Source organism: Vombatus ursinus, unplaced genomic scaffold (genome assembly GCF_900497805.2).
Source record: "Vombatus ursinus unplaced genomic scaffold, bare-nosed wombat genome assembly UNPS02014791.1, whole genome shotgun sequence".
In the NCBI taxonomy this organism is placed as follows: domain Eukaryota; kingdom Metazoa; phylum Chordata; class Mammalia; order Diprotodontia; family Vombatidae; genus Vombatus; species Vombatus ursinus.
In genome coordinates this window covers 45,584,309-45,609,187 of record NW_020954569.1, presented here as the reverse complement: position 1 = coordinate 45,609,187, position 24,879 = coordinate 45,584,309, and the positions used below count along the sequence as shown (strand labels likewise).

Below are 24,879 nucleotides of genomic sequence, written 5' to 3'. Positions count from 1 at the left end.
CAGCTGCATCACAAGTCAGCGGCTATTGAATAAGACTTAGTACCTTTGACCAGGGCAACCCAAGTGCAGTCCTTCACTCTCATCTTCCACATCAGCTCCCGAAGAGAAAACTTGTCATGTTTTCCCAGAGTGAGGAATTTCCTCACATTCTTAAAGAAGCGGCATTTATTGTGAGTTGATCCCCAGAGTTCGGCGGGCACCAAACGGTGAAGACACTCCCTCAGAAACATATACACCTGCCAAGGGCTGCTGTGCGAACTGAGAAGCTGTAGGACATCACCACCACCCTCGCCCGGGAACACTGTCTTCCCAACCGTGCGTGACCCCGGCTGTGTTTTTTCAGAGATCCTACTGAAAAGGGCTGCTTCTTTACCAGGCACCGGGTCTGTCAGTGAGCAACTAGGCTTCTCCATGTTGTTACTTCCGCAGCTCAGGGGAGCCTGGGACATCTGCTGCATTTCCTCAGCTTCAGTTAAATGGCTGGAAGCAATTGCCTGTGGCTTTTTCAGTTGGCTGGAAGGGTCTGCCTTGGCTGCTGAAAACCTTAGGGGACAGTTCTTTTTTAGAAGCATGAAATAAGGACACCTTCGGTGATTCTTTATCAATTCCTTAAACAGGTGCCGCATCTGCCAGTAACGTTTGGGGAGACGTCTCTTTTTCCAGGGGGTCCTCTGCTGCTGTGGGTCACCTTTCTGCTCAAAGAGATGACTGCTTAAGAAAATGGTTTCAACCAGCCTTTGACCACCAGATAGTGAATCATGCAAATGGTTCAACAGAAATGATGTAGGCAAACATTCTCTGAAGTTGCGGGCAGAATATAAGAAACGTTTCCTGTTAATGTATACAATGGAACCAGAGGCACTTCTCAGTTTCTTTGGTGGCTCGTTCCCAGGACATAGGGAATGTGAGAAAATGGTATCTGTTTGTTTGCTCTCTCCATCCAAATCTTCTTCCGAAGACCTGGTTTCTGTTTTACCTTCAGGAGTGGATTTGATAATCAAAGAATCGTGACAGGCTAAATCCCTATCATTATGTTCCAAAAGGGGAGGGCCACCCTTGGTCTCGATGAAACATTCATTCCCACCACCATCTTCTTCAAGGGCAGATTTCTCATTTGAAGAGCAGATTTCCATCGATCTTTGGGTTATGCTCTCAGCACTGTTTGAATTAGATTCATCCTCACAAAGTTCAAAACCCTGCTCGAAGCCCAGCTCTTTTCTCTTCTCGTGAAGGCACTCCTCTTTCTTTGGCCGCTTTGCCGACATCTCACTTTCCTCTTCATCCTCCCTTTGCCTTTTTGATAACAGAGCCATCGTGGAATGGACCAAACGGGTTCTGGCTTGTTCTTCTACCTGGTCAGCGTCAGAGCCCTGCTCAGTCTCACAGGAATCTTCAGGTCTGTCTTGAAGAGGTTCATCTACCAGATCCTCTGCACTATTCTGGTTTTGATCTGCAACTTTTAAGGCCTTGTCTTTGGATCTAAGCATCTCTTTCCTCAACTCCGTTTTGACCAAGGATTTTTTGTGGAAGGAAATCTTCTTTCTGACGTTGTCAAGTGAGGCATTTGGTTTCTGCTTTGGGTGTTTTCTCCGCATGAACCCAGATGGAGAGACAGAATCTTTTAAATGGAATTCATAGATAGGTAGGCCAGAGATCTGGTAACAGCAGCTTGGGGGTACCATCATGAAAAGGGAACAGTGCTCTAACATATACATCATCACATCATCTCCTATCCTGCTTAGAAGCATCTCCCACAAGGCACTGACACTAATTGTTTCTGTTATTGTGTTAGGGTGATAGTTGTAGACATTTGTTGTAAACATAACTGGCAATGGCATTCTGTTTTCCTCTAACAGGGTGTATCCAAAAGCCAGAATATTCTTTTTTTTCTTTTCACAAATCCTCTGGACAATTCTAGCAACTACCTCCTTTTGGGAAGACAGCTAAAAAAAAGAAAAATTCAAAATTATTGATGGCAGTTTTCTCCAACTTTCTAAATAGCATTCATAAAGTGACCCTGGGGCCAAAATTCATTTCAAAGTTACTCAAAGCAGAGAGCCAATTCAAAAATACATTCAACAACATTTTAAAGTTTCTCCTATATGTATGGCACCGGGTTAGAAGAAGATGGAACCATGTCCCCTTGAAGGGAGATTAAAGAAAATATGAGTCAATCAACAACCATTTTAAAGGCACCAACCATGTGCTAATGCTGGGGACAGAAAGAAAGGCAAAATACAAAGCCTGCTTTCAAGGGGCTCACATTCTAATGGAATAACATAATCCTTTCCCTTACATTCTATGGGGAGTAAGACAACCTATACATTTAAGGATAAAGAGAATAAATAGAAGAGTTAAACAAAAGGTAGCTTGGGAAGGAGGTCACTAATTAGCAGTTGGGGAGAATCCAGAAAGAGTTCCTGGACAAGGTGCTGCTTGAGGCACATCTTGAAGGAAATAAGGGATTGGTATAAGACAAAGGTGAGGAAGGAGTGCATTCCAGGCAAGGAAGATAACGGCCAATGCAAAGTCTCAGAGAAGGAAAACGAGTGCCCGTATGAACAATACAGAGAAGTCTTTTTAAGCTTCACCATAAAGTGGGGGAAGTGGAGTAATGCACAATGAGGCTGGGGCCAGATTGTGAAAGACCTTAAAGGCTCAACAAAGGAGTTTACATGTTCTCTAAAAAGGCAGTGGAGGTACCAGGGAGCCCCTAGAGTTTACTGAGTAGGAAAATGCCAAGGTCAGATGTGAGTTTACGGACTATCACTTTGGTGGCTGTGTGGAAAAGGGTGGGAGTGTGGAGAAACATGAGGCAGGGAGATAAATTAGAAGGCTACTGCAATGGTCCAGGGAAGAGGTGATGGCTTTGAAAACAGAATTGGAAGGATGTTGTAAAGGTAGAAATGGTGGGATCTAGCAATTGATTAGAGGGTGTGAGGGACAGTAATCCTGAGGTTATAAATCTGACACACCAGAAGAATAGTAGCACCTTCAACAGAAACAGAGGTGGGTTCTGGGGAAAAGATAATGAGCTGTTTTGGACATGACCTTGAGATGTCTCTGGGACATCCAATTTGAAATGTCCAGAAGGCAAAGAGTAATGGAACTCGGCCGAAAGGCTGGGACTTGAATATTTAGTTCAGGGAGATGATGGGGTCAAAAAATAAGAGAATGATGGCAAAAAGGGGTCATGACAGGGCTCTGGAAAACACCCACACAAGGGGCATGCCCTGGATGAAGAACCAGCAAAGCATCCTGAGAAGGAATGGTTGACTGGTAAGAGGAAAACCCGGAGAGAGCATTTTTTACAAAAAACTGGGGAGAAGAGAGAGTGGTCAACAGTGCCCAATGCGGCAGAGGCCAAAAAAGATGAGTCAGAAAAGGCCACCAGATTTGGCCATTAAGAGATCGGGGAGCCAAGAGGGTCTCTCTCTCACCCTCCCCTATTGACCTCCGAAAGCCAGAAAATATCACCCTAAGAAAAACCATGGAATAGTAGAACCAGCAGAAAGATGGGGTATAGCAGTCTTACAGCTCAGAAAGCTTAGGGGATTACCAGGAAAGGCCCCTCTTGCTCTGGGGGAAGGGGAGCAATACAGAACAGGAGATGTCCCAGCAAGCTAGTGGAAAGACCCACCTCAGGGGGAAATCCTGTACCCCAGGGTGGTGGAGCAGGCAAGCACCAACACCAGAACCCCTGAGTGCCTTAGTAGGGGCAGGGAAACCATCCTGTAAAACCACCAAGTGCCAGTCTACAGCAGTCTCCCAGTGCCTCAGCAAAACTCTGGGCAGCACAACTCCAAGAGGGAAAGCTCCAGGTAGAGAAACATCCCGCAGCAGTGAAACATTCCTCTGCAAGGCCTGGGTGAGCAGGAGCCAAAAAAAGGAGCGAAAAGCCTGGGTGAGCAGGTATCCTCCAGGGGCCAGACTCCCCACCCCTACACCTAGAGTTCCAGTGTTGCTGATTCCAGCCCAACACCAGGTAAGCTGCCAGAACCCTACAGCCTCCAACTGCCAGCATTGGAGGCCCCAGCACAAGAAGCTTGGGTCAATGCCCCCTGCTCCCCAGCAGGAGCTTAGTTTTCTTAAAGGTCAGGAAATAAGCAAACACCATGAGCAAAAAAGAAATGTACAATGACCATAGATTCTTATAACAGGGACAGGGAAGATCAAGGCAGAAAATCAGACGAGGGTAACACTGTCAACATACTCACATCCAAAACCTCAAAGGGAATATGAACTGGTCTCAAGCCCAAAAAGCCTTTTTGGAAGAGTTCAAGAAGGATTTTAAAAGTCAAATAAGAGAGGTAGAAGAACAATTGGGAAAAGAAATGAGAGGTATGCAAGAGAAAGTCAATAGCTTGGAAAGAGAAGGACAAAAATTAACTGTAAAAAATACAATTGGCCAACTGGAAAAAAAATACACTGAAGAAAACAACTCCTTAAAAAAGCAGAATTGGCCAAATGGAAAAAGAGGCACAAAAACTCTCTGAGGAGAAGAACTCCTTAAAAGTAAAATGGACCAAATGGAAAAAGAGGTACAAAACCTAACAGAAGAAAACAATTTGTTAAAAATTTGAATTGGGTAAGTGGAAGCTAATGACTCTATGAGAGAGTAAGAATCAGTCAAACAGAAACAAAAGAATGAAAAATTGATGAAAATGCAAAATACCTCATTGGTAAAACAACTGACCTAGAAAACAGATCCAGGAGAGATAATTTAAAAATTATTGGTCTACCTAAAAACCACGATGGCAAAAAAGAGCCTGGACAGCATCTTTCAGGAAATCATCAAGGAAAACTGCCCTTAATTCCTAGAACCAGAGTAAATTAGTCATAGAAAGAATCCACAGATCATCTCCTGAAAGAGATCCCAAACTGAAAACGCCAAGGAATATAGTAGCCAAATTCCAAAATTACCAGGTCAAAGAGAAAACCCCACAGTCAAAAATAAACAATTTAAATATCATGGAACCACAGTCAGGATTATGAAGGACCTTGCTGCTTCTACATTAAAAGATTGTAGGGCATGGAACACAATATTCTGTAAGGCAAAAGAGCTTGGATTACAACCAAGGATCGACTACCCATCGAAAATGAGCATACCTTTCAGGGGAGACAAACATTCAACGAAATAGGGGACTTCCAAATCTTCCTGCTAAAAGGACCAGAATTCAACAGAAAAATTTGATCTTCAAATACAAGACTCGAGAGACAGAAAAAGGTAAACAGGGCAGAAAAAAACGTGTTATTAATAAGGGCAAACTGTTTACATCCCCACAGGGGAAAATGACACTTGTAACTCCGGAGAACTGTATTGTTATTACACCATTTTAAAGGGGTATACATAGACAGAGAGGGTGGGTATAAGTTGACTTTGATGTAATGATTTAAAACAATCTAATTAAGTGGGTTAAATGGATCTAAGTAAGTGGATTAATCGGATCTAATTAAGGGATTGTAGTAGGAGAAAAGGAAAGGAGGCAGAGGAAGGCAAATTCTGCTTTTTAAGGAGTTGTTTTCTTCAGTGTACCTTTTTTTCCAGTTGGCCAATTATATTTTTTAGGGACTTGTTTTTTTCAGTGTACTTTTTTTTTCGATTTGGCCAACTGTATTTTTTAAGAACTTGTTTTCTACAGTTAATTTTTTACAATCTTAGTGAAATGGATGAATAGTTACAAAAATATAAATTGCCCAGATTAACAGAAGAGGAAATTAAATACTTAAATAATCCCATCTCAGAAAAAGAAATTGAACAAGCCATCAATGAACTCCCTAGGAAAAAATCTCCAGCTGATGCTGAGTGAAGTGAGCAGAACAAGGAGAACACTGTACACAGTAGGAGCCACCTTGTGTGAGGACTAAGGTTGATAGACTTAGCCCTTCTCAGCAATGCAAGGACCTAAGACAATTAAAAAAGACTCATGATAGTAAATGCTATCCACATCTAGAGAAGAATGGAGTTTGAATGCAGATTGAAGCATACTACTTGCTTTTCTTTTTTCTGTTTTCTTTTGTTCCTTCTTTCTCGTGGTTCCTCCTATTGGTTCTAATTCTTCCTTACAACATGACTAATGTGAAAATATGTTTAAAAGGAATGTATATGTAGAGGCTATATCAGATTGCACATCATCGTGGGGAGGAAGGGGAAGAAAAATTTAAAACTCAAAAGGTATGGAAGTGATTGTTGATAACTAAGAATAAATAAAGAAAAAGAGAGAGATCACTGGTAACTTTGGAGAGAGCAATTTCAGTTAGAGTGATGAGGTCCAAAGCCCTACTGCAAAGGGTTGAGAAGAGAAAGAGAGAAGACTGGAGAAGGATTTTTCCAAGAGCCTAACTCAGAAAGGGAAAGAAAGCATAGGCCAATTAATTTCTTGAAGAGATAATAAGGCTCAGAGAGAGTTCTTTAAGAATTGGGGAGCCTTGGGCACGCTTGAAAACAACAGGGAAGGAATCAATAGATAGGGAGAGATTAATGATTAGGGAATGGAGAGGAGGTGCAATCTGCTGGAGAAGAGCCCAGGGAATGGGACCTAAGAGTGCAGGTAGAAAAGCTGGCCTTGGCAGGAAGGGCCATCTCATCACAGAAAGAGGTGGATGTTGTCAAATAAGAGGTGAATTCCCCAGGTGAGGAGATGGGGGAGGTATGTGGAGCTTAAGGACAGACAGCCTGAAGATGCTTCGGTGGGGAGGTGGGATAGGAAATCACTTAGAGAGGAATAAAAAGTAAAGATAGAGAAACTCAAATTGTTAGACGACTTGCCCCAAACTTCATCGAGGTATAATCCAAACACTCTCTTGGTCGGGAGGGCGGAAAAGGGCAGCCCCCAGCCACTAAGGACGCCAACCCCAGGGCTCCTCCGGGTGCGAGCAAAGCAAGGCAACGATTCATTACCTGCTGGAAGGTGAGAGGCTTGGGCAGGGGCCGGACATCCCAGGGCACACACACCACACAGCGGGACACAAAAGTGTGGAAGACCTCGGGGTCCCCGCTGCGCAGGAGCTGCACCGCTCCCTGCCCGTCCGGGCCATCCCCGGGACCCCGCGCGGTCTGCGCCTCGGCCTCGAGGCGCTGCACGAACTCGGCCAGTCCCAGCACGTCCCGGTAGCGGGCCCGCAGCACGCCGCGCACGGGGCGGAAGGCCGCCCAGGCGAGCAAGGAGCGCGGGGCTGGGGCCCGGGCGGCCATGGCACGCGAGGGCCCGTTAAGGAGGGTGCTGCTGCACCTCCTGCTGCGGCGGCTGCACCTCCTGCTGCGGCTGCGGCGGCTGCACCTGCTGAGGCTGCAGCTGCCACGCCGTGCGCAGTCGAGGAACCCGCGGCTGAGGCAGCAGAAGGGGCGGCGGGGAGGAGCGAGGAGGGCGGGGAAGAGGGGAAGCCCGGGCTGGCTGCCAGCAGCGGGGCCGGGGCGGGGAGAAGGAGGAGGCGGAAGAGGAAAAGGGGAGGGGGCTTCTGAGGTCGTCTGGGCTCTTAAAGGGGCAACAACTGGAAAAGACTAGAGAGTGAGGGAAGGATTGGGGAACCAAATTGTTTCATTAGCACTTTCCGGGACAAGGGGCTCAGCGGTATTTGTTAATTGGATTGAGGTGGGGGAGTCCTTCCCCTTCCCTCATTTATTAAGTCCGTACTGTGTGCCACTCACTGAGCTAAGCACTGGGGATAAAATCAAGGAATCTCAATCTTGGAAAGAGCTTCAAAGATCCATCAAGCCCATCCCAAACCTGAAAAAAGAAGTTCCCTCCGTAAAGTCCTGCTTCCTGCTATGACTTTGTAATAAGCATAAGTGTTACCAGCAGCTAAAATTGTATCTTGATTCTTTACTATCCTTGCAAAACCCGTGTTCAGGGAGGACTAGCACGTGTGGTGTGAGGTCTGACGATCCCCCTTCAGGGCTGCACCTTCTCCTTTGATGTCCACCTTCACCAACCCTCTCTCACCTTTGGCTCCAAAAAGCTGTAGCATGCTCAGCCTCCACACCCTGGTAAAATCTGCTGGGCAGATGGGCTAACTCAAGTTAGGGATGACTGACAGGCCTCAAATCAATAGGTGGGGGGGAGGGGTGTCTACCTCATGCAACCAAGACTTCCCAGGACAGAAGGGGCCCATGAGAACAATTTGTTCCAACCGCCATGGCGGAAAGCAAGTGCTTAGAAACTGGTCAGGTATGAAAGCATCAAGATCGATCATCCACCGTGTCCATCACGTCATCTTGACTTTTGTCTAACCATTGGATTTTGATGACTCTGGAAGTGAGAGTGAGGCTGTTGACTCTGCAACTCTGCCTCACTTAAATCAGGTTAAATCAGGTTCACACAGGAATCAAACCATCTTCCCATGATGTCATTGGTCCTTTTCTAAGGACAAACAATAACTGGTTGGACCCGGGTAGACACCCCAATTCTCTTTCTCCTATCCATTCCATCCCTGCTTATGTGGTCTTCATGGAAAACTTGTCTCTCTTTCCTGGGTAAGAAGTTTTGTTGACAATGAGATAACTAATGGAATGGAATTAAACAGTTATTGAGCACTAACTGGTAGCAGAACACTATACTAAGTACCTAAAAAACTGAAAAGATCATCTATTCATTTTGTTGAGAGAACATACTATCCATCTGGGAGAAACAATGTATGCACATGAAATGATAGGAATAACAAGATATGACGCATTTGTTGAACTTTTGAAATGAAATAAGTATTCTGAAATTCTCCCAGTTTTCCTAGGGGAAAATGTGAATGAAAATTATAGAAATTCAGATATGGAAAGTAAGTCAGAAGTATTCTAACCCAGCCTATAGTTGGTCATGAATTCCTACTATAACATCCACATCATGGGAATGCCATTATTGACTTTGGACATCTTACCATCTACTCTTCTACACTCTCCGTAGCACAGCACCCTTCTGAGCAGATTTCTAGAGACTATGTCTTTAGTGGTTACCCACTCTGCTTTGGAACTCCATCCTGGGCTCAGCTGTTCTGACAGGTATGTGAAGTACAAAATCACCTAACCCACTATCTCCAGCCAGCCCTCAGGTCATGTGTCACATCCATCTACCCCAGAAATCTTGTCACCTGCTCTACCACTACACAGCAGTCCAACTCCAACCCTTTCCACCTCTTATTCTAGGAAGAATAGTTAAATCAATACTACCAGAGCTTTTTTTGACCTCCTTACCTATGGCTCTATTTACCATTCCTGTGACTGCCCAAACCAAAACTCTCTTTCCTGGCTACAACTCTTCCTACATATATTGTCTCTGACTATTAGAATATAAGCTCTTTGAGGTCAGATACTGTCTTATTTTTTAATATGTATCTTTAGGACCTAACACAGTACATAGTAGGTGTTTAATAAATGCTTTTGTATTTATTCATTATCCAACCTGTGCTTGAAGAAGTAGAACTTAACACCTCCCAAATATTTGTACTTCATTTTTGATCACCTCCAATTTTGAAAAGGTATTTTACTTCTGTTGAGCCAAAGTTGTTCCACTTAAACTTTAATCGTTGTTCCTTTTGGGGTCAAGCAAGACAAGTCCAAATCCTCTTCCTGATGGCAGTCCTTCAAATATTTGAAGACAATTAGCATGTTCCCTTTCCACTCGATCCAGATCTTCTCCAGACTCCTAACTGCTTCTGCTCATCATCCCACGGTGTTACCTCCAAGCCCTTCATTCTGTTCATCCCTTCTCTGGATTTTCTCTAGCTTATTCATGACCTTCCTAAACTGGGGTGCCCCAGACTGAACACAGTACTCTTTGACAATAACAGATACACACTAACATCTAACCAGGGCAGAATAGACTAAAACTCTCATATCTTTTTTTAAAAGAACTGCTATCTGACTATGCCTCCCCCGTACTGTGTATATATAAAGATTATTTCTTGACCCAGAAGAACATCTAGCAAAGGAAAAGATGATCACAAAGAGCCAGCATTGCTTCCTCAAGAACAAGCCATGCCTGTCTAACTTTAGTTCCTATTTCTACTGAACTAGAAAATCTTGAAAATGCTACAGATAGAGTTTACCCGAATTTTAGCCAAATAGCTCATATAGCATCTTGTGCTATTCTTGTGGAGGGAAAAAAGAGAAGTGAGGGCCAAATCAGTGGTGTCAAATTTGAATAAAAGTGGGATCACTAAACTGTGCATAAGGATCCCTGCTACATATTGTCTTTGTTCTATTGTATTTTTGCTTATTTTGTTAAGTACTTCTAAATTACATTTTAATCTGGTTTCTGCCATATGAGAATGTTGTTGCAAGGGCTATAGGCCACATGTTTGATAACTAGATCATAGTGTAATTAGATGGACTGAGAACTGATTAAATAGCCAGATTCAAAGAGTTGTCATTAATGATTCAATATCAGCTTGGAAGAAGGTCCCCACTGGAGTGCCCCAGGAATTTGTGCTGGACTCTGTGCTAAGATTTTTATTAGTGCATGGATAAAGTCGGAAACACAATCCTTTTCAAATTTGCAAATGACACCAAGTCCAGAGCAATAGCTAACACACTGCATGACGAGTCAGGATCCAAAAAGAATTTGACAGTATAGCGCATTGGGCTGCATCTAATGAGGTGAAATTCTAAAGGAACCAAATGTAAAGTCTTACAATTGAGAGAGTAGATTTCACAAGTACAAGATGAAGGAAGAGTTGTTAGCACCTTGCCTGAAACTTTTAGTGAGTCAAAAGTTCAGTATAAGTCAGCAATGTGATGGGTCAGCCAAAAAAGCTAAGACAATCTTGGGTTGCATTAAGTTTCCAGGAATAAAGATGTGATGGTCCCTTACTCTGTCCTCTGGGGTACTGTGTTCACTTCTGAGTGCCACAGTTTTAAAAGGATATTGATAAGTGTCCAGAAGAGGATAGCCAGGATGATGAAACGCTTTCAATCCATGCCACATATGGATAAGTTGAATGAATGGGGGGAAGGTTATCCTGAAAAAGAGAAGATTAAGGGATCAAGGTAGCTGTCTTCAAGTATTTGAAGTGCTGTTGTGTACAAGAAAGGCTGGACTTATCCCATTTGGCCTTAGAGAGAAGAACCAAGAGCAATGGTGGGTAGAAATTGCAAAGAGCTCAATTTAGGATTGACTTAAGGAACAAATGCAATGTGCAGTCTGAGGAGGCAATGAGTTCTTTTCCCCTAGAAGTCTTTAAGCAGAGACTGGGATGACCATTTACTGAGGATATTATAATGGGGAACTTTTCCCCAAGTATGGTTGTACTAGATGGCTACTGAAGTCCTTTGTACCTCTCAAATTTGGTGATTCTGTGATTCTCCTATAAGCCATGGTTGGGGATTAGCAGTGAAGGAGGAATGAAGGACAAGGGAACAAGGAAGGGAGTAATGATTGAAAGGCAGTGCCTCGGTGTCATGTCTAACTGTAGGGTCAAGATTATGAAAAGAAGAAAGTGAAGCCAGAGAAGGAGTGTTGGACTGAGAGAACAAGGAAGAATAAGGTGACAGATGTCATTATGGAGGCGAAGAAGAGTTTCAAGAGGAATGAGCCAATGGGAGAGAAGGAAAGACAGGAGGTGTTTGGGGTGGCTGTTGAAGGTAGTTTCAGAGTTCTGGATCCCAATTGGAAGAGGAGCCATTCTGGTGATATAAGGTCTCAGACTGAACACCTTTGTGGGCTAGCTGAGGTCATATGGAGATGGAGTTCATGGGAGTTGAAGACGTTGATCAACTGAGCAGCAAGTTTGTTAGAAGGGTTGTGAATATTAATAGAGGAGTTACCAAGGATTGGGTTGGAAAGGAAAATTATGAGCTAAGTGCTGAAGTGATGGAGGAATCATAAGTGGAGGAAGGTGAGAGAGCACCCTGGAAGAAGGATCCGGGCGATATGATATAATTGGATGATGTTAACTTCAAAGAAGGAAAGGTTGGTGAATGATAATGTCAGATTAAGGGTCTGAAAGTGGCCAGAGAACTACTTGGTTTTTCTCTGTGGATAAACTGATTTTGAATTTCATTTAGGAGACTCTGCTGTGTTCTTGTACTTGATGTAATCAGCACAATGATATAGTATGTAAAGTACTTCTCCGGGTCCTATGAAAAAGAGTGAAAGAAGGAACACTGAAGAGGTGGCGAGGAATATGGTGTTTTCCAAGAAAGCCAGAAAGTGGAAGCCAGCCCCACTGACTTTCTATCTTCCTCCAATCCACTATCCCTTCTTTCTCTTTGGGTATTTCCTTATTCGTATAACTCTCTCTTATGACATTCTTACACTGCTTCTCCAGTGCTTTGTTTCATTGGTAGGTTGTTATAGTCTACTCATGCTCACCATATACCTTTCCCTCACCTTTTGAATGACACAACTTTTAAACATGGAGAGCTATGTATGTATAGCATACAACCCTACAGCACAACTGGAGAAAACGTGTTATTAAAAAAGATCCTTTGGTACCAGGAGAAACTTGGGTTGTTAAAAGCGTTATGCAGTTCCCTAAAAAGCAGTCCAAATCGCTCCTGCTGTTTATTTCTGGGCCCAGTTCATTATCCATTCATAGTACCTAAGATATACCTAAGTATATATGTGTATATATATACACACATACATACATATACATATACATGTATGTATATACACATATACATATACATACATATGCTCGTATACCTATACATACATGCATACATACATACAGGCATGCACATATATATGCATACATCCATACATATAGACTGTTGCTATGGGTTGCCCCATCCAACCATTTATCACTATCCAGAAAATAATACATTTTTCATCTACTTGTTTTTTTTCTCTATGGATAGTTAATCACTCTTGTGAGTGATTCTGGATTTCATTTAGGAGACTTTTCTATGTTCTTGTACTTGATATAATCAGCATAATGTCATGGTAGCAGCTAGGTGGTGTAATACATGTATTGCCAGACCTGGAGTTAGGAAGTCTTGAGTTAAAATTCATCTTCAGACACTTATTAGCTGTGTGACCTTGAGCTAGTCACTTAACCTCTGTTTGCCTCAGTTTTCTCAACTGTAAAATAGGGAAAATATTAGGATCAATTGAGATAATAGTTGTAAAGTGCTAACATATAGTAGGTTCTATAAAAATGTTAGGTATTGTGATTATTATCCACAAACAGGAGTATCTTAATGACCTCATTATCTAGAACAGAGGTTCTTAGCTTTTTTGTGTGTCATAGACTTCTTCAGCAGTCTGGTGAAACTTATGATCTCTTTCTAAGAATAATGCTTTTAAATGCATAAAACAAAATACGTAGAATTTCAAAGGAAACTAATTATGTTGAAATATAGTCATCAAAAAACCTTTTTTTTTTAAGTTCATAGACCCCAGTTTAAGAACTTCTGATCTAAAATGCTTGGCACAGTTCCTGAAACATTGTAGGTGCTATATAAACGTTTATTCCCTCCCCTTCCCTACTGGGAATCCATCTTACATTTGGAGTCTGTGCTAAATGTCCTACATGAAAGCGGCAATAACTTTGAGGATCTGTGTATTTTTTTAATCACTAGAAGGTTATTAAGTAATTATCTCACAATCCTATCTTTCTATTATATCTATTAATTAAATATTATATATTAAGTAATTATCTCACAATTATATCTATTAATTAATTAATATATTAATTAAATATTATATATTAAGTAATTATCTCACAATTATATCTTCTATAATTTTGGCTTAAGCTCACTATTATTAAGCTCAAAATCCCAAAATGAACAAAAACAATTTGGATGTCTCAGTTCATTCTAGCAAACATTTATGTTACTCTGGGCATAAAAAAGATACTATAAACTCTGATCTCAAGAACCTTGCCATTCATTAGGGGGAGAGAAGAGAAGAGGGGCTGTGATAAGTGCTAATGAGATGTCCAGAAAAAGTTCTGTGAGAAATCTGAGAAAGTAGGGGTCACTTCTGGCTTGGGAGACCAGAGGCAACTTTGTGAAGGAGCCGGAGTCTTGAAGGAATGGAGAGTTTTGGAAAGATGTGGTGCAGAGCAAAGCTGTGGAATTGGAAGAAGGCAGAATGAGAAGACAGGAAAGAGAACAGGCCAGTTTCCTGAAAATGGGAGTTCATGAAGAAAAATAGTACCTGATAAGGATGGTGAGATAGGTTGTAGTCAGGTCATGGCAGGGCCTTGAATACCAGGATTCAGAGTTTATGCCTCTTTTGGTTGACACTGGGAACCAGTGAGGATTTTTGAGTAGGGAGATAATGTGATCAAAGTTATGTTAGCAGAATGATTACCTGGACAGCTGTTTGAAGTATTGATTGAAGGAGGGATACACAGGGCATGAAGACTAGGTAGGAGCCTATCATGATAGTCTACATGAGTAGAGTTAGTGTGCTTGTATGTTAGTATGGTGGAATTAGAATTAATAGGGTTGCAATAGGAGTGAAAAGAAGGAAACAGGCTGAAAGGATTGACTGTGAGTGATGTTTGTTATGTCTCCTGAATTAATATTTTAATAATAATTGCTTAAATTCATATTTTGTTGTTCAGTTGTATCTGACTCCTTTTGACCTCATTTGGGGTTTTCTTGACTTTTGTATGGTTTGTCGTTTCCTTCTCTAGCTCATTTTACAGATGAAGAAACTGAGACCAACAGTGTTAAGTGATTTGTCCAGAGTTACACAGCTAGTAAGTGTCTGAGGCCGGAGTTGAACTCAGGAAGATGAGTCTTCCTGACTTCAGGCCCAACACTTTATGCACTGTGCCACCTAGCTGCCCTTAAATTTATATAGCACTTCCTATATATGATCTCATTTTATCCTTGCAACCACTCTGTGAGACAGGCAATGTTTTTGTCTGGACTGACCTGTAATTTCATTAGTTTAAAGAATTCCCATGATGAAACATGCTCTACCAAATGCAGAACAGAAACTGCTTTGCAGCCTTTAATTTTCTTTTTTTTTAAAATAAATTTACTTATTTTTAGTTTTCAACATTTACTTCCACAAGATTTTGAGTTCCAAATTTTCACCCCATCTCGCCCCTTCCCCCACCCCAAGATGGCATGCATTCTGAATAGCCCTTCCCCTAATCTGCTTTCCCTGCTATCTCTCCCCACCTTTTCTTATCCCCTTCCCCTTCTATTTTCCTGTAGGGCAGGATGGATTTCTGTACCCCATTTCCCCAGTTCCATGTGAAAACATTTTTTTTAAATATATGTTTTTAAAACTTTGGGTTCCAAATTTTCTCCCTTCCTCCCTCCCCACCCACCCTCATTGAAAAGGCAAGCAACTCAATATAGGTTATACATGTGCAGTTATGCAAAACACTTCCATAGTAGACATGCTGTGAAAAACTAACTCTATTTCCCTTAATCCTATCCTGTCCCCCATTTATTCTATTCCTTTTTTTGACTCTGTTCCTCCTCAGAAGTATTTGCTTCTGATTACCCACTTTCCCAATCTGCCCTCCTCTCTTTCAAATCCCTACTCTTTTGTCCCCTTCCCCCCCCCCATTTTCCTGTAGGGTAAGACAGATTTCCATACCCAATTGAGTGTGTATGTTATTCTCTCCTTAAGTCAAATCCTATGAGAATAAGATTCACTCATTTCCTCTCACCTTCCCCGTTTCCCCTCCACTATAAGAGCCTTTTCTTTTTTTTATTTTTTTTTGTGAGATAATTTACCCCATTCTATCTCTCCTTTTCTCCTTCTACTAGTATAATCCTCTCTCACCTCTTAATTTTATTCTCCAGATATGACCCCTTCATCTTCAACTCACCCTGTGTCCTCTATTTATCTATCTATATCTATATCTATCTATCTACATATATATATATATATACACATACATATAATTTTTTCCCTCCAACTACCCAAATACTGACAAAGGTCTCATGAGTTACAAATATCATCTTTCCATGCAGGAATGTAAACAGTTCAGCCTTAATAAGTCTCTTATGATTTCTCTTTCCTGTTTACTTGTTCATGTTCCACTTGAGTCTTATATTTGAAAGTCAAATTTTCTATCCAGCTCTGGTCTTTTCATCAAGAAGGCTTGAAAGTCCTCTATGTCACTGAATGACCATTTTTTCCCCTGAAGGATTATACTCAGTTTTACTGGGTAGGTGATTCTTGGTTCTAATCCTATCTCCTTTGCCCTCCAGAATATTATATTCCATGCCCTATGGTCCCTTAATGTAGAAGCTGCTAAATCTTGTGTTATCCTGATTGTGTTTCCACAATACTTGAATTGTTTCTTTCTGGCTATTTGTAATATTTTCTCCTTGACCTGGGAACTCTGGAATTTGGCTACAATGTTCCTAGGAGTTTTCTTTGGGGATCTCTTTCAGGAGGAGATCAGTGGATTCTTTCAATTTCTGTTTTGCCCTCTGGTTCTAGAATATCAGGGCAGTTTTCCTTGATAATTTCTTGAAAGATGATGTCTAGGCTCTTTTTTTGATCATGGCTTTCAGATAATCCGATATTTTTAAATTCTCTCTCCTGGATCTATTTTCCAGGTCAGTTGTTTTTCCAATGAGATATTTCACATTGTTTTCTAATTTTTCATTCTTTTGGATTTGTTTTACAGTGTCTTGATTTCTCATAAAGCCACTAGCTTCTAATTGCTCTATTCTAATTTTTAAGGAAGTATTCTCTTCAGTAATCTTTTGGACTTCCTTTTCCATTTGGCCAGTTTTTGCTTTTTAGGGCATTCTTCTCCTCATTAGCTTTTTGGACCTCTTTAGCCATTTGGGTTAGGCTATTTTTTAAGGTGCTATTTTCTTCAGTATTTTTTTGGGTCTCCTCCAGGAAGCTGTTGACTTGTTTTTCATGATTTTCTTGCATCACTCTCATTTCTCTTCCCAGTTTTTCCTCAACTTCTCTTATTTGCTTCTCAAAATACCTTTTGAGTTCTTCCAAGGCCTGAGACTGATTCATATTTTTCTTAGAGACTTTGGATGTAGGAGCTTTGACTTTGTTGTCTTCTTCTGGTTGTATATTTTGATCTTCTTTGTCACCATAATAAGATAATATAGTCTGACTGTCTTTGCACTGCTTACTCATGATCCCAGTCAATTACTTGAGTTTTAAACTCTTTGTTAAAGTAAGAGTCTGCTTCCAATGTGGAGAATGTACAGTCTCATGCTTCGGGGGTTTATACAGTTGTTTTCAGAGATACTTCTAGGGACCTGAAAATTTTCAGTTCTTCCAAGGTGCTATGATAAAGGGTGAGGTGTTTCCTCTCCACCGCCACAACAAGCTCCAACACACCAGCACTCCTTCTTGCCCCAGGACCGCTCCTCAGAACTGTGACCCAGATCCAAGCACAGGCACAGCAAGAGATTCCTGCCTCAGCACTGGCAGAGAGATCCCTGCAATCCCCCTCTGATCTGCCACTTGATTCCCCCTCAGTCTGAGGGCCGGAAGCTCAGGAGGTAGACGCTGCCCCAGGGACAGCTGAGAACTACCTTCTGTCTCTCACCGTAGTCACAGACTTTTCCCATTGACCTTCTAAGTTGTGTTTGGCGTTTGTGGGTCGAGAAGTCTGGAAACCGCCACAGCTTCCAGCGATTCAGTCCTCTGAGGCCTGCTCCAGGGTCGCTGTGGCCTGCACACCCACGCAGAACTGTGCTCCTCTCCCCACCCGGCACGATATGCCTTTCCGATCAACCATCCAGGTTGTCTTGAGCTAGAAATTTGTTTCACTCTGTCTTTTTGTGGGTTCTGCTGCTTTAAAATTTGTTTAGAGCCATTTTTTACAGGCATTTGGAGGGGTTTGAGGGAGAGCTCAAGCAAGTCACTGCTTTCACTCTGCCATCTTGACTCCGCCCAGCCTTTAATTTTCAAGAGTTGCCTGGGTGATTGAGACATTAAGTGACATGCCCAGTATCAGACAAGCTATATGTGCCAAGAGGCAGGATTTGAACTCAGGTTTTCTAGACTGTTAAGTAGGCTTTCTATCCAGCGTGCCATCCTACCTCCTGAGATGACATATGTACACATATATAAATGTAGACATACACATATGTAATATTATGCAGGAAATTGTACATATAGACATAGAACATATATGCATATATGTATATATTTGTTTTATGATACATATTATATAAAGATATATAATAATTTTCTGTAGGAAACTGAGACTTAGAGACATGGTGATGCCCCAAATAACAAATTTGATTAGATAAGTGTGTGTTGGGACAACAGGTAACCTGGGCCACCCGATCTCAGATCCAAGGATCTTTCTTCTCTGTTACACTTCTTTTAGATCACTAAGTTTTAGTCCCTTAGAAATTGGACAGAATTCTAGTTAGTCACCTGTTGTTACTCATTTATCGCAGACTTTTTGTGACCCCATTTAAGGTTTTCTTGGCAAAGATACTGCAGTGGTTTGCCATTTCCTTCTCCAGCTCATTTTGCCGATGAGGAAACTGAGCCAAACAGGGTTAAGTGACTTGCCCAGGGTAACACAGCTAGTAAATGTCTGAGGCTGGATTTAAACTTAGAAAAGTGAGTCTTCCTGACTCCAGGTCTGGCACTGTAGCCACTATGCCACCTGACTCCATGAATCAGTCAGTCAGTCAATAAACATTTTTGGTTAGACTTGGAAATGCTAACCTTTTGTGATGTTTAAACATTTGTGAATGACATTGCTTTTTTTTTGTTTGTTTAATTCTAGATAACAGCATTTAAATAGTCCTTTGCTCACCTGCTTCTGCCAGGCATATAGGTCTTTCATATTCATCATTTTCAACATCTCTCAACTGCCATGGGTAAATAGTCAGGATTAGGTTTTCCTATTTTTAAGCCACATTTAGTGAGCAGCACTGTATAAAAACCTGGTTTTAAGGACTGTATTTGAGAATTACTTATTCCTACTGACAGATGGTTTGACTTTACTTCACTTTCTAATAAAGAAATTAGTATTCCACTACACCAAGGGATTATGGAAACACAATGAATAAACATTTTACCATGAAAACAAGAATTCAATTCCATAAACAAGTGCAAATCAGATTGGACACAAAAAGTCATATAGGCACAATTAACTGATTTACTGGTGAGAAAATATTTTTTTCAAAATTGCCAATATACACACTCAATCTCCAGAAGACTCTTTCCCAGCATTCAACGTGAAACCTATCTTTGGAAACTTCTTGTTGTTGTTGTGGCAAAGATATTGGAGTGGTTTGCCATTTCCTTTTCCAGATGAGGAAACTGAGGCAAAAAGGGTTAAGTGACTTGCCCACTGTCACAGAGCAAGTGCCTGAGGCCAGATTTCGACTCAGGAAGATGAGTCTGTCTGACTCCAGGCCTGGTACTCTGTGCACCATGGCGCCACCTAACTGTCCTTCACAAAACTGATAGCCTTAAAAAGAAGGCTGAAATGAGGCCCATATGGAAAATGACAAAATTCGGAGAAAATGGTGCTTGGATGGTTCAAAAAAAACTTTATAACTCGTTGAATATATTGCAATACACAGACCTTGTTGTTTCTAAGCAATGTGAAATAAATAGCTGAGGATAATTCTAACTGTTCTCCAGCAGTTATCCAACAGGTAAGTAATTAAAAACAAAATCAAACAGGCAGTTTTTAGACAAAAAACAAATTAACAATAGCCATCTGAAAAATTGCTTTGCTCATGTTCTAACAATTAGAGAAAAATACCTACTACTATTTTACATATATGTATACATTATATGTATATATTTGTCAAATGTAGTTAAAAGTGATAAAAATCAATATTGGCAGTGCTGTGGAGAAATAGACACTCTATATATACTGTGGGTGGAGCTCAGAATTGGAGTAGTCTTCAAATAGCTATATGAAAAGAAACAGAGTTACAAAACTGGTTATGCCCTTGACCCAATGATACCACTGCTAGGATTATACTGTAAGGGTGGGGCTAGGATAGGAAAAAAGTACTTAACTTGTGCAAAAATATTGATAAGTAGCATTATTTTTGACAGCAAAAAACTAGAAACAACCCATGTGTCAAGCAATCAGGGAATGGCTGAACCAAATGTGTTACATCATGGGATATTATTACAGCACTAAAAAATAACAGATTTAAAAAATTCAGAGGAATATGGGAAGAAATATGAAATAGGGTTGAGTGAAGAAAACAGAATCAAAGTAATAATTGACCCACTACTTTACCTATGTAAAATAATAATCTACCAATATCTGAAAAAAATAGAAATAAAATAATTTAGAAGGAGACACAGAAACAAAGCAAGCAGAACATTTTTGTTTTTAGCACAGTGCCTGACATGTAGTAGGTACCTAATAATGTTTATTATATTGTATTGTATTAGAACTGTTTGGGGGCAGCTAGGTGACATAGTGTGCCAGTGGAAAGAGTGCCAGGCCCAGAGTCATAAAGACTCATCTTCCTAAGTTCAAATCACTATAGCCTCAGACATTTATTAGCTGTGTGACCCTGGGCAAGTCACTTAACCCTAGGAGTTTGCCTCAATTTCCTCATCTGTAAAATAAACTGGAGAAGAAAATGGCAAACCACTCCAGTATCTTTGCCAGGAAGACCCCAAATGGAGTCACAAAAAGTCAGACACAACTGAAACGACTACACAAGAACATTAGAGTGTAAGCTCCTTGAGGGTAGGGGACATCTTATTTTTGTATCACCAAAGTTTAGCACAGTGCTGGCCACATAGTGAGTAGATAGATAGATAGATGGATGGATGGATCTGATGGGGTGCTTGGGTGCTTGTGCTTGTACTTGGACCCCAATTTCTCCCTAGTCTCAGAAACACTGTCTCTGACAATCACTCCCCAGCCCAAGGACACTGTGCCTAGCAAATACTCATGCATGGGCCCCAGCAAGATCCTTATTTCTCTCGCTGGTGCAGCTACACAAAGCTGGGTGAGAGAGTGCTGGGCTGCTCAGGCCCCAGCCCTTAGATCATGTCTCTGGAAGCCTCCCAATTCCTTAGTAAGCTCCTGTCTTGTGAGAAAACTTTCCCTTGTTGCAGAGCATTCCCTCATCAAGACAGAGGGAGAGGGGTGCCTTGCCCAGCCCAAGGAGTTTTGTCCTTGGCTGGCCCAAGGAATCTTCCTCCTGCCAGACTCCCAAGATCCATGCCTCTGTCATCTCCCTCCCTGTCTGGTATACTCTCTGTACTTTCCCATCCATAGCTCCCAAAGACACCTGCACCTTTGGATTACCTCATCAGTGTCCCTGGCATTCCTTTCCCATGCCCTTTTCCATATAAACCCTAGCTCCATCCTCAGTCTCTTGCAGGTTCCTTTTGCCTGCTGAAAAGTGTAAGAATAAATCTTTGCCACCTTGACTTAAAGAATGCTTGAATCTGTGAATTCATTCCAGACGATCCCGTCCTGTACTCCACTCTTTGAGGGGTCTCAGCCTCTCAGACCGCAACAGATGGATGGATGGATAGATGGATAGATGACCAATAAACTGATATCTATCTTAAGGCTTACTATACATACATACTCACATATATATATGTGTGTATGTATGTAGGTAATGTATATGTATATGCATATATACATATACATTAAGCCTTCATATACATATTTACATAGAAATATTCTGTATTTTAATTAATTATATATTAAATTATGTATTTTAATTATATATCACATATACGCCTATACATACACACACATATAATACACATATAGCAAGCTTTTATATGAATATATATATGTATATACACATATACATATGTAGTAAGCCTTTATATATTTATGTTATATATAAAATATAAACAGAGTCAAAGTTTTTATAATATATGTATATATACACATATAATATACACACATATTATAATATATACACATATATGTATATAATATATATATTATAAAAACTGACTCGTCAATGCTCTAAACATTTTACAATTTTCTGTGAACATAATTTTGTTGTCGTATTTTCTTAGTAGATCAGACATCTGATCCCCTCCCTGTAGTGGCTTTGCTGTATTAATCCACCTAGATACCATTTCTGTCTCCCTGTTTGCCTTTCCTCACTCTTTAAACCACCTCATGAAAACTAATAAAAAGTACTTAGGAAAAAAATCCTTCCAAAGGCAGCTACTTAATCTCTCTACCTGTGCAAACATGGCTCAGTCCCTGTTTTACATCTCCGGATTTCCGCAGTTCTGGAAGTTACCTGGTGGAGGTTAAGAAAATGGTGAGATACAATTATTCACTTGGATGTTGAAGATTTGAAATTTACTCTAGGAATTAAACCTCTTGTTTTTTTCTTCCTAATAAAATCAGAGAGCACTTCCCTCTAAGCCTAGCCCAGCCAGGTAGGAAAAAATCCACAAAGTTCTTCCCTTCAGGTGAGTGGTCTGGAGGAAGGGCTATGGGAAAAGCAAGAGTGAGAGTCTAGTTGGCTCAGTTCAACAAATGTGTACTAAGTATCTGCTGTGTACAGAGCACTGTGCTAAAGGAAGAGTGTGAATAGCTTTGGGCCCTGGCCTTGTGGAAGTTACAATCTAATGGGGCCATGATACATACACAAATAGTCAGCCAATGAACATTAAGTATTTATTAGGCATCTAATACTTGCTAGGCACTGTGCTAAGCACTAGGGATACAAGAAAGGAAAAAGATAATCTCTGCACTCAAGGCATTCAAAATCTAGTATTGTTATTCAGTTGTTTCAGTTGTGTCCAACTCTTGGTGACCCCATTTGGGATTTTCTTGTCAAAGATACTCGAGTGGTTTGCCATTTCCTTCTCCAGCTCATTTTACAGACTACGAAACTAAAGCAAACAGGGTTAAGTGACTTGCCCAGGGTCACACAGCTAGTAAGTATCTGAGGCAAAGCTAGTAAGTATCTGAGGCAAGTTTTGAACTCAGGAAGATGAGTCTTCCTGACTCCAAGCCTGACACTCTATCCACTGTACAAGCTAACTGCCCACTAGGTGACATAGCTGTCACAGTGATGGAGGACTTTACTTATCTGGACTTCTAGGGTGCTCTCCTTTCTCTCAATCTCTCCCCCCCCAATCCATCTATTTGAATAGATAAATATTATATATGTATGCATATGTATATATAGATATATATGTGTATATATACATACATGTATGCATTTATATACACACAGACATATGTGCCTATATATGTATATACATATGGAGAGAGAGAGAGAGAAAGAGAGAGAGAGGCTTACATCTGGTAGATAGAGTGCCTAAAGAACTATGGACAAAGGTTCATAATATGCACAGGAGGCAGCAACAAAAAAATTCCAAATAGAAAGAAGAGCAAGAAAGCAGAGTGGTTGTCTGATGAGGCTTTACAAATAGCTGAGGAAAAAAGGAAAGGGAAAAAGGGAAAGATATACCCAACTGAACAAAGAATTCCAGAGAATACCAAGAAGAGATAAGGTTTTCTTAAATGAATGATACAAAGAAATGGAAGAAGACAATAGAATGGGAAAGACAAGAGATCTCTTCAAGAAAATGAGAGATATTAAGGGAATGTTTCATACAAAAACGGGCATGATAGAAGACAGAAATGACAGAGACTTAGAAGTAGAAGAAATTCAGAAAAAGTGGTAAGAATATACAGAAGAATTATATAAGAAAGATCTTAACATCACCAAAACCAACATGGTATGGTTACTGATACAGAGCTAGATATCCTGGAGAATGAAGTCAAGTGGGCCTTAGGAAGCATCGCTAACAATAAGACTAGTGGAGGTGATGGAATTCTAGCTGAGCTATTTGAAATTCTTAAAGATGATGCTATTAAATTACTGCACTCAATATGCCAGCAAATTTGGAAAACTCAGCAGGGGCCATTGGATTAGAAAAGATCAGTTTACATCCCAGTCCTAAAGAAGGACAATGCCAAAGAATATTCAAATTACCACACAACTGTGCTCATTTCATATGCTTATAATACCGCAAAGTAGGCTTCAGCAGTATGCAAACCAAGAATTACCAGAAGTACAGGCTGGTTTTTGAACAGTCAGAAGAACTAGAGACCAAATTGCCAATATTCACTGGATTATAGTGAAAACAAGGGAGCTCCAGAAAAACATCTACTTCTTCTTCATTGACTATACTAAAAGCTTTGACTATATGGATCACAACACGATGTGGCAAGTCCTCAGAGTGATAGGAGTACCAGATCATCTTATTTGTCTCCTGGGGAACCTTTATGCAGATCAAGAAGCAGCAGTTAGAACTGAACATGGAACAATTGATTGGATTAAGATTAGAAAGACAAGGCTGTATATTGTCACCTTATTTATTTAACTTATATGCAGAGTACAACATGGGAAATGCCATGAATTAAAAACCAGAATTAAGGTTGCCAGGAGAAATATCTACCATCTCAGATATGCAGATGGCATTCTGATGGCAGAAAGTAAAGAAGAATTAAGAAGCCTCTTGATGCAGGTGAAAGAGGAGAGTATAAAAGCTGGCTTGAAGCATAATGTCAATAAAACCAATATCATGGCAACTGGTCCTATCACTTCCTGGCAAATAGAGAAGAAATGGAAGCAGTGTCGGGTTTTATATCCCTGGACTCAAAGATCATTGCAGTTGGTGACTGTAACCATGAAATTAAAAAATGCTTGCTCCTTGGAAAGAAAGCTGTGGCAAATCTGGACAGCGCACTAAAAAGCAGAGCCATCACCTTGCCAACACAGGTCCATATAGTCAAAGCTATGGTTTTTCCAGTAGTAATGTATGGCTGTGAGAGTTAGATTATAAGGAAAGCTGAGCATCAGAGAGTCAACACTTTCAAATTGTGATGCTGGAGAACTTTTGAGAGTTCGTTGGACAGCAAGGAGATCAAATCAGTGCATACTTAAAGAAATTAATTCAGGCTATTCACTGCAAGGTCAAATACTGAAGCTGACGCTTAAATACTTTGGCCACATAATGAGAAGATGGGACTCATTGG

General features: G+C 40.8%; 1 protein-coding gene across 3 annotated transcripts in view; it reads right to left on the bottom strand.

Moving 5' to 3' along the window:
• Window positions 1–7,195, bottom strand: part of TERT (telomerase reverse transcriptase) — a 51,903-nt gene extending 44,708 nt beyond the window's left edge. For all 3 annotated transcript variants that reach the window (XM_027868929.1, XM_027868931.1, XM_027868930.1), the window contains exons 1-2: window positions 6,902–7,195; window positions 44–1,943 (exon numbers count right to left, since the gene is read on the bottom strand). In XM_027868929.1, the coding sequence (XP_027724730.1) occupies window positions 44–1,943; window positions 6,902–7,195 (2,194 nt within the window). The remainder of the gene's footprint in view (window positions 1–43; window positions 1,944–6,901) is intronic.
• Window positions 7,196–24,879: the final 17,684 nt, after the last annotated feature.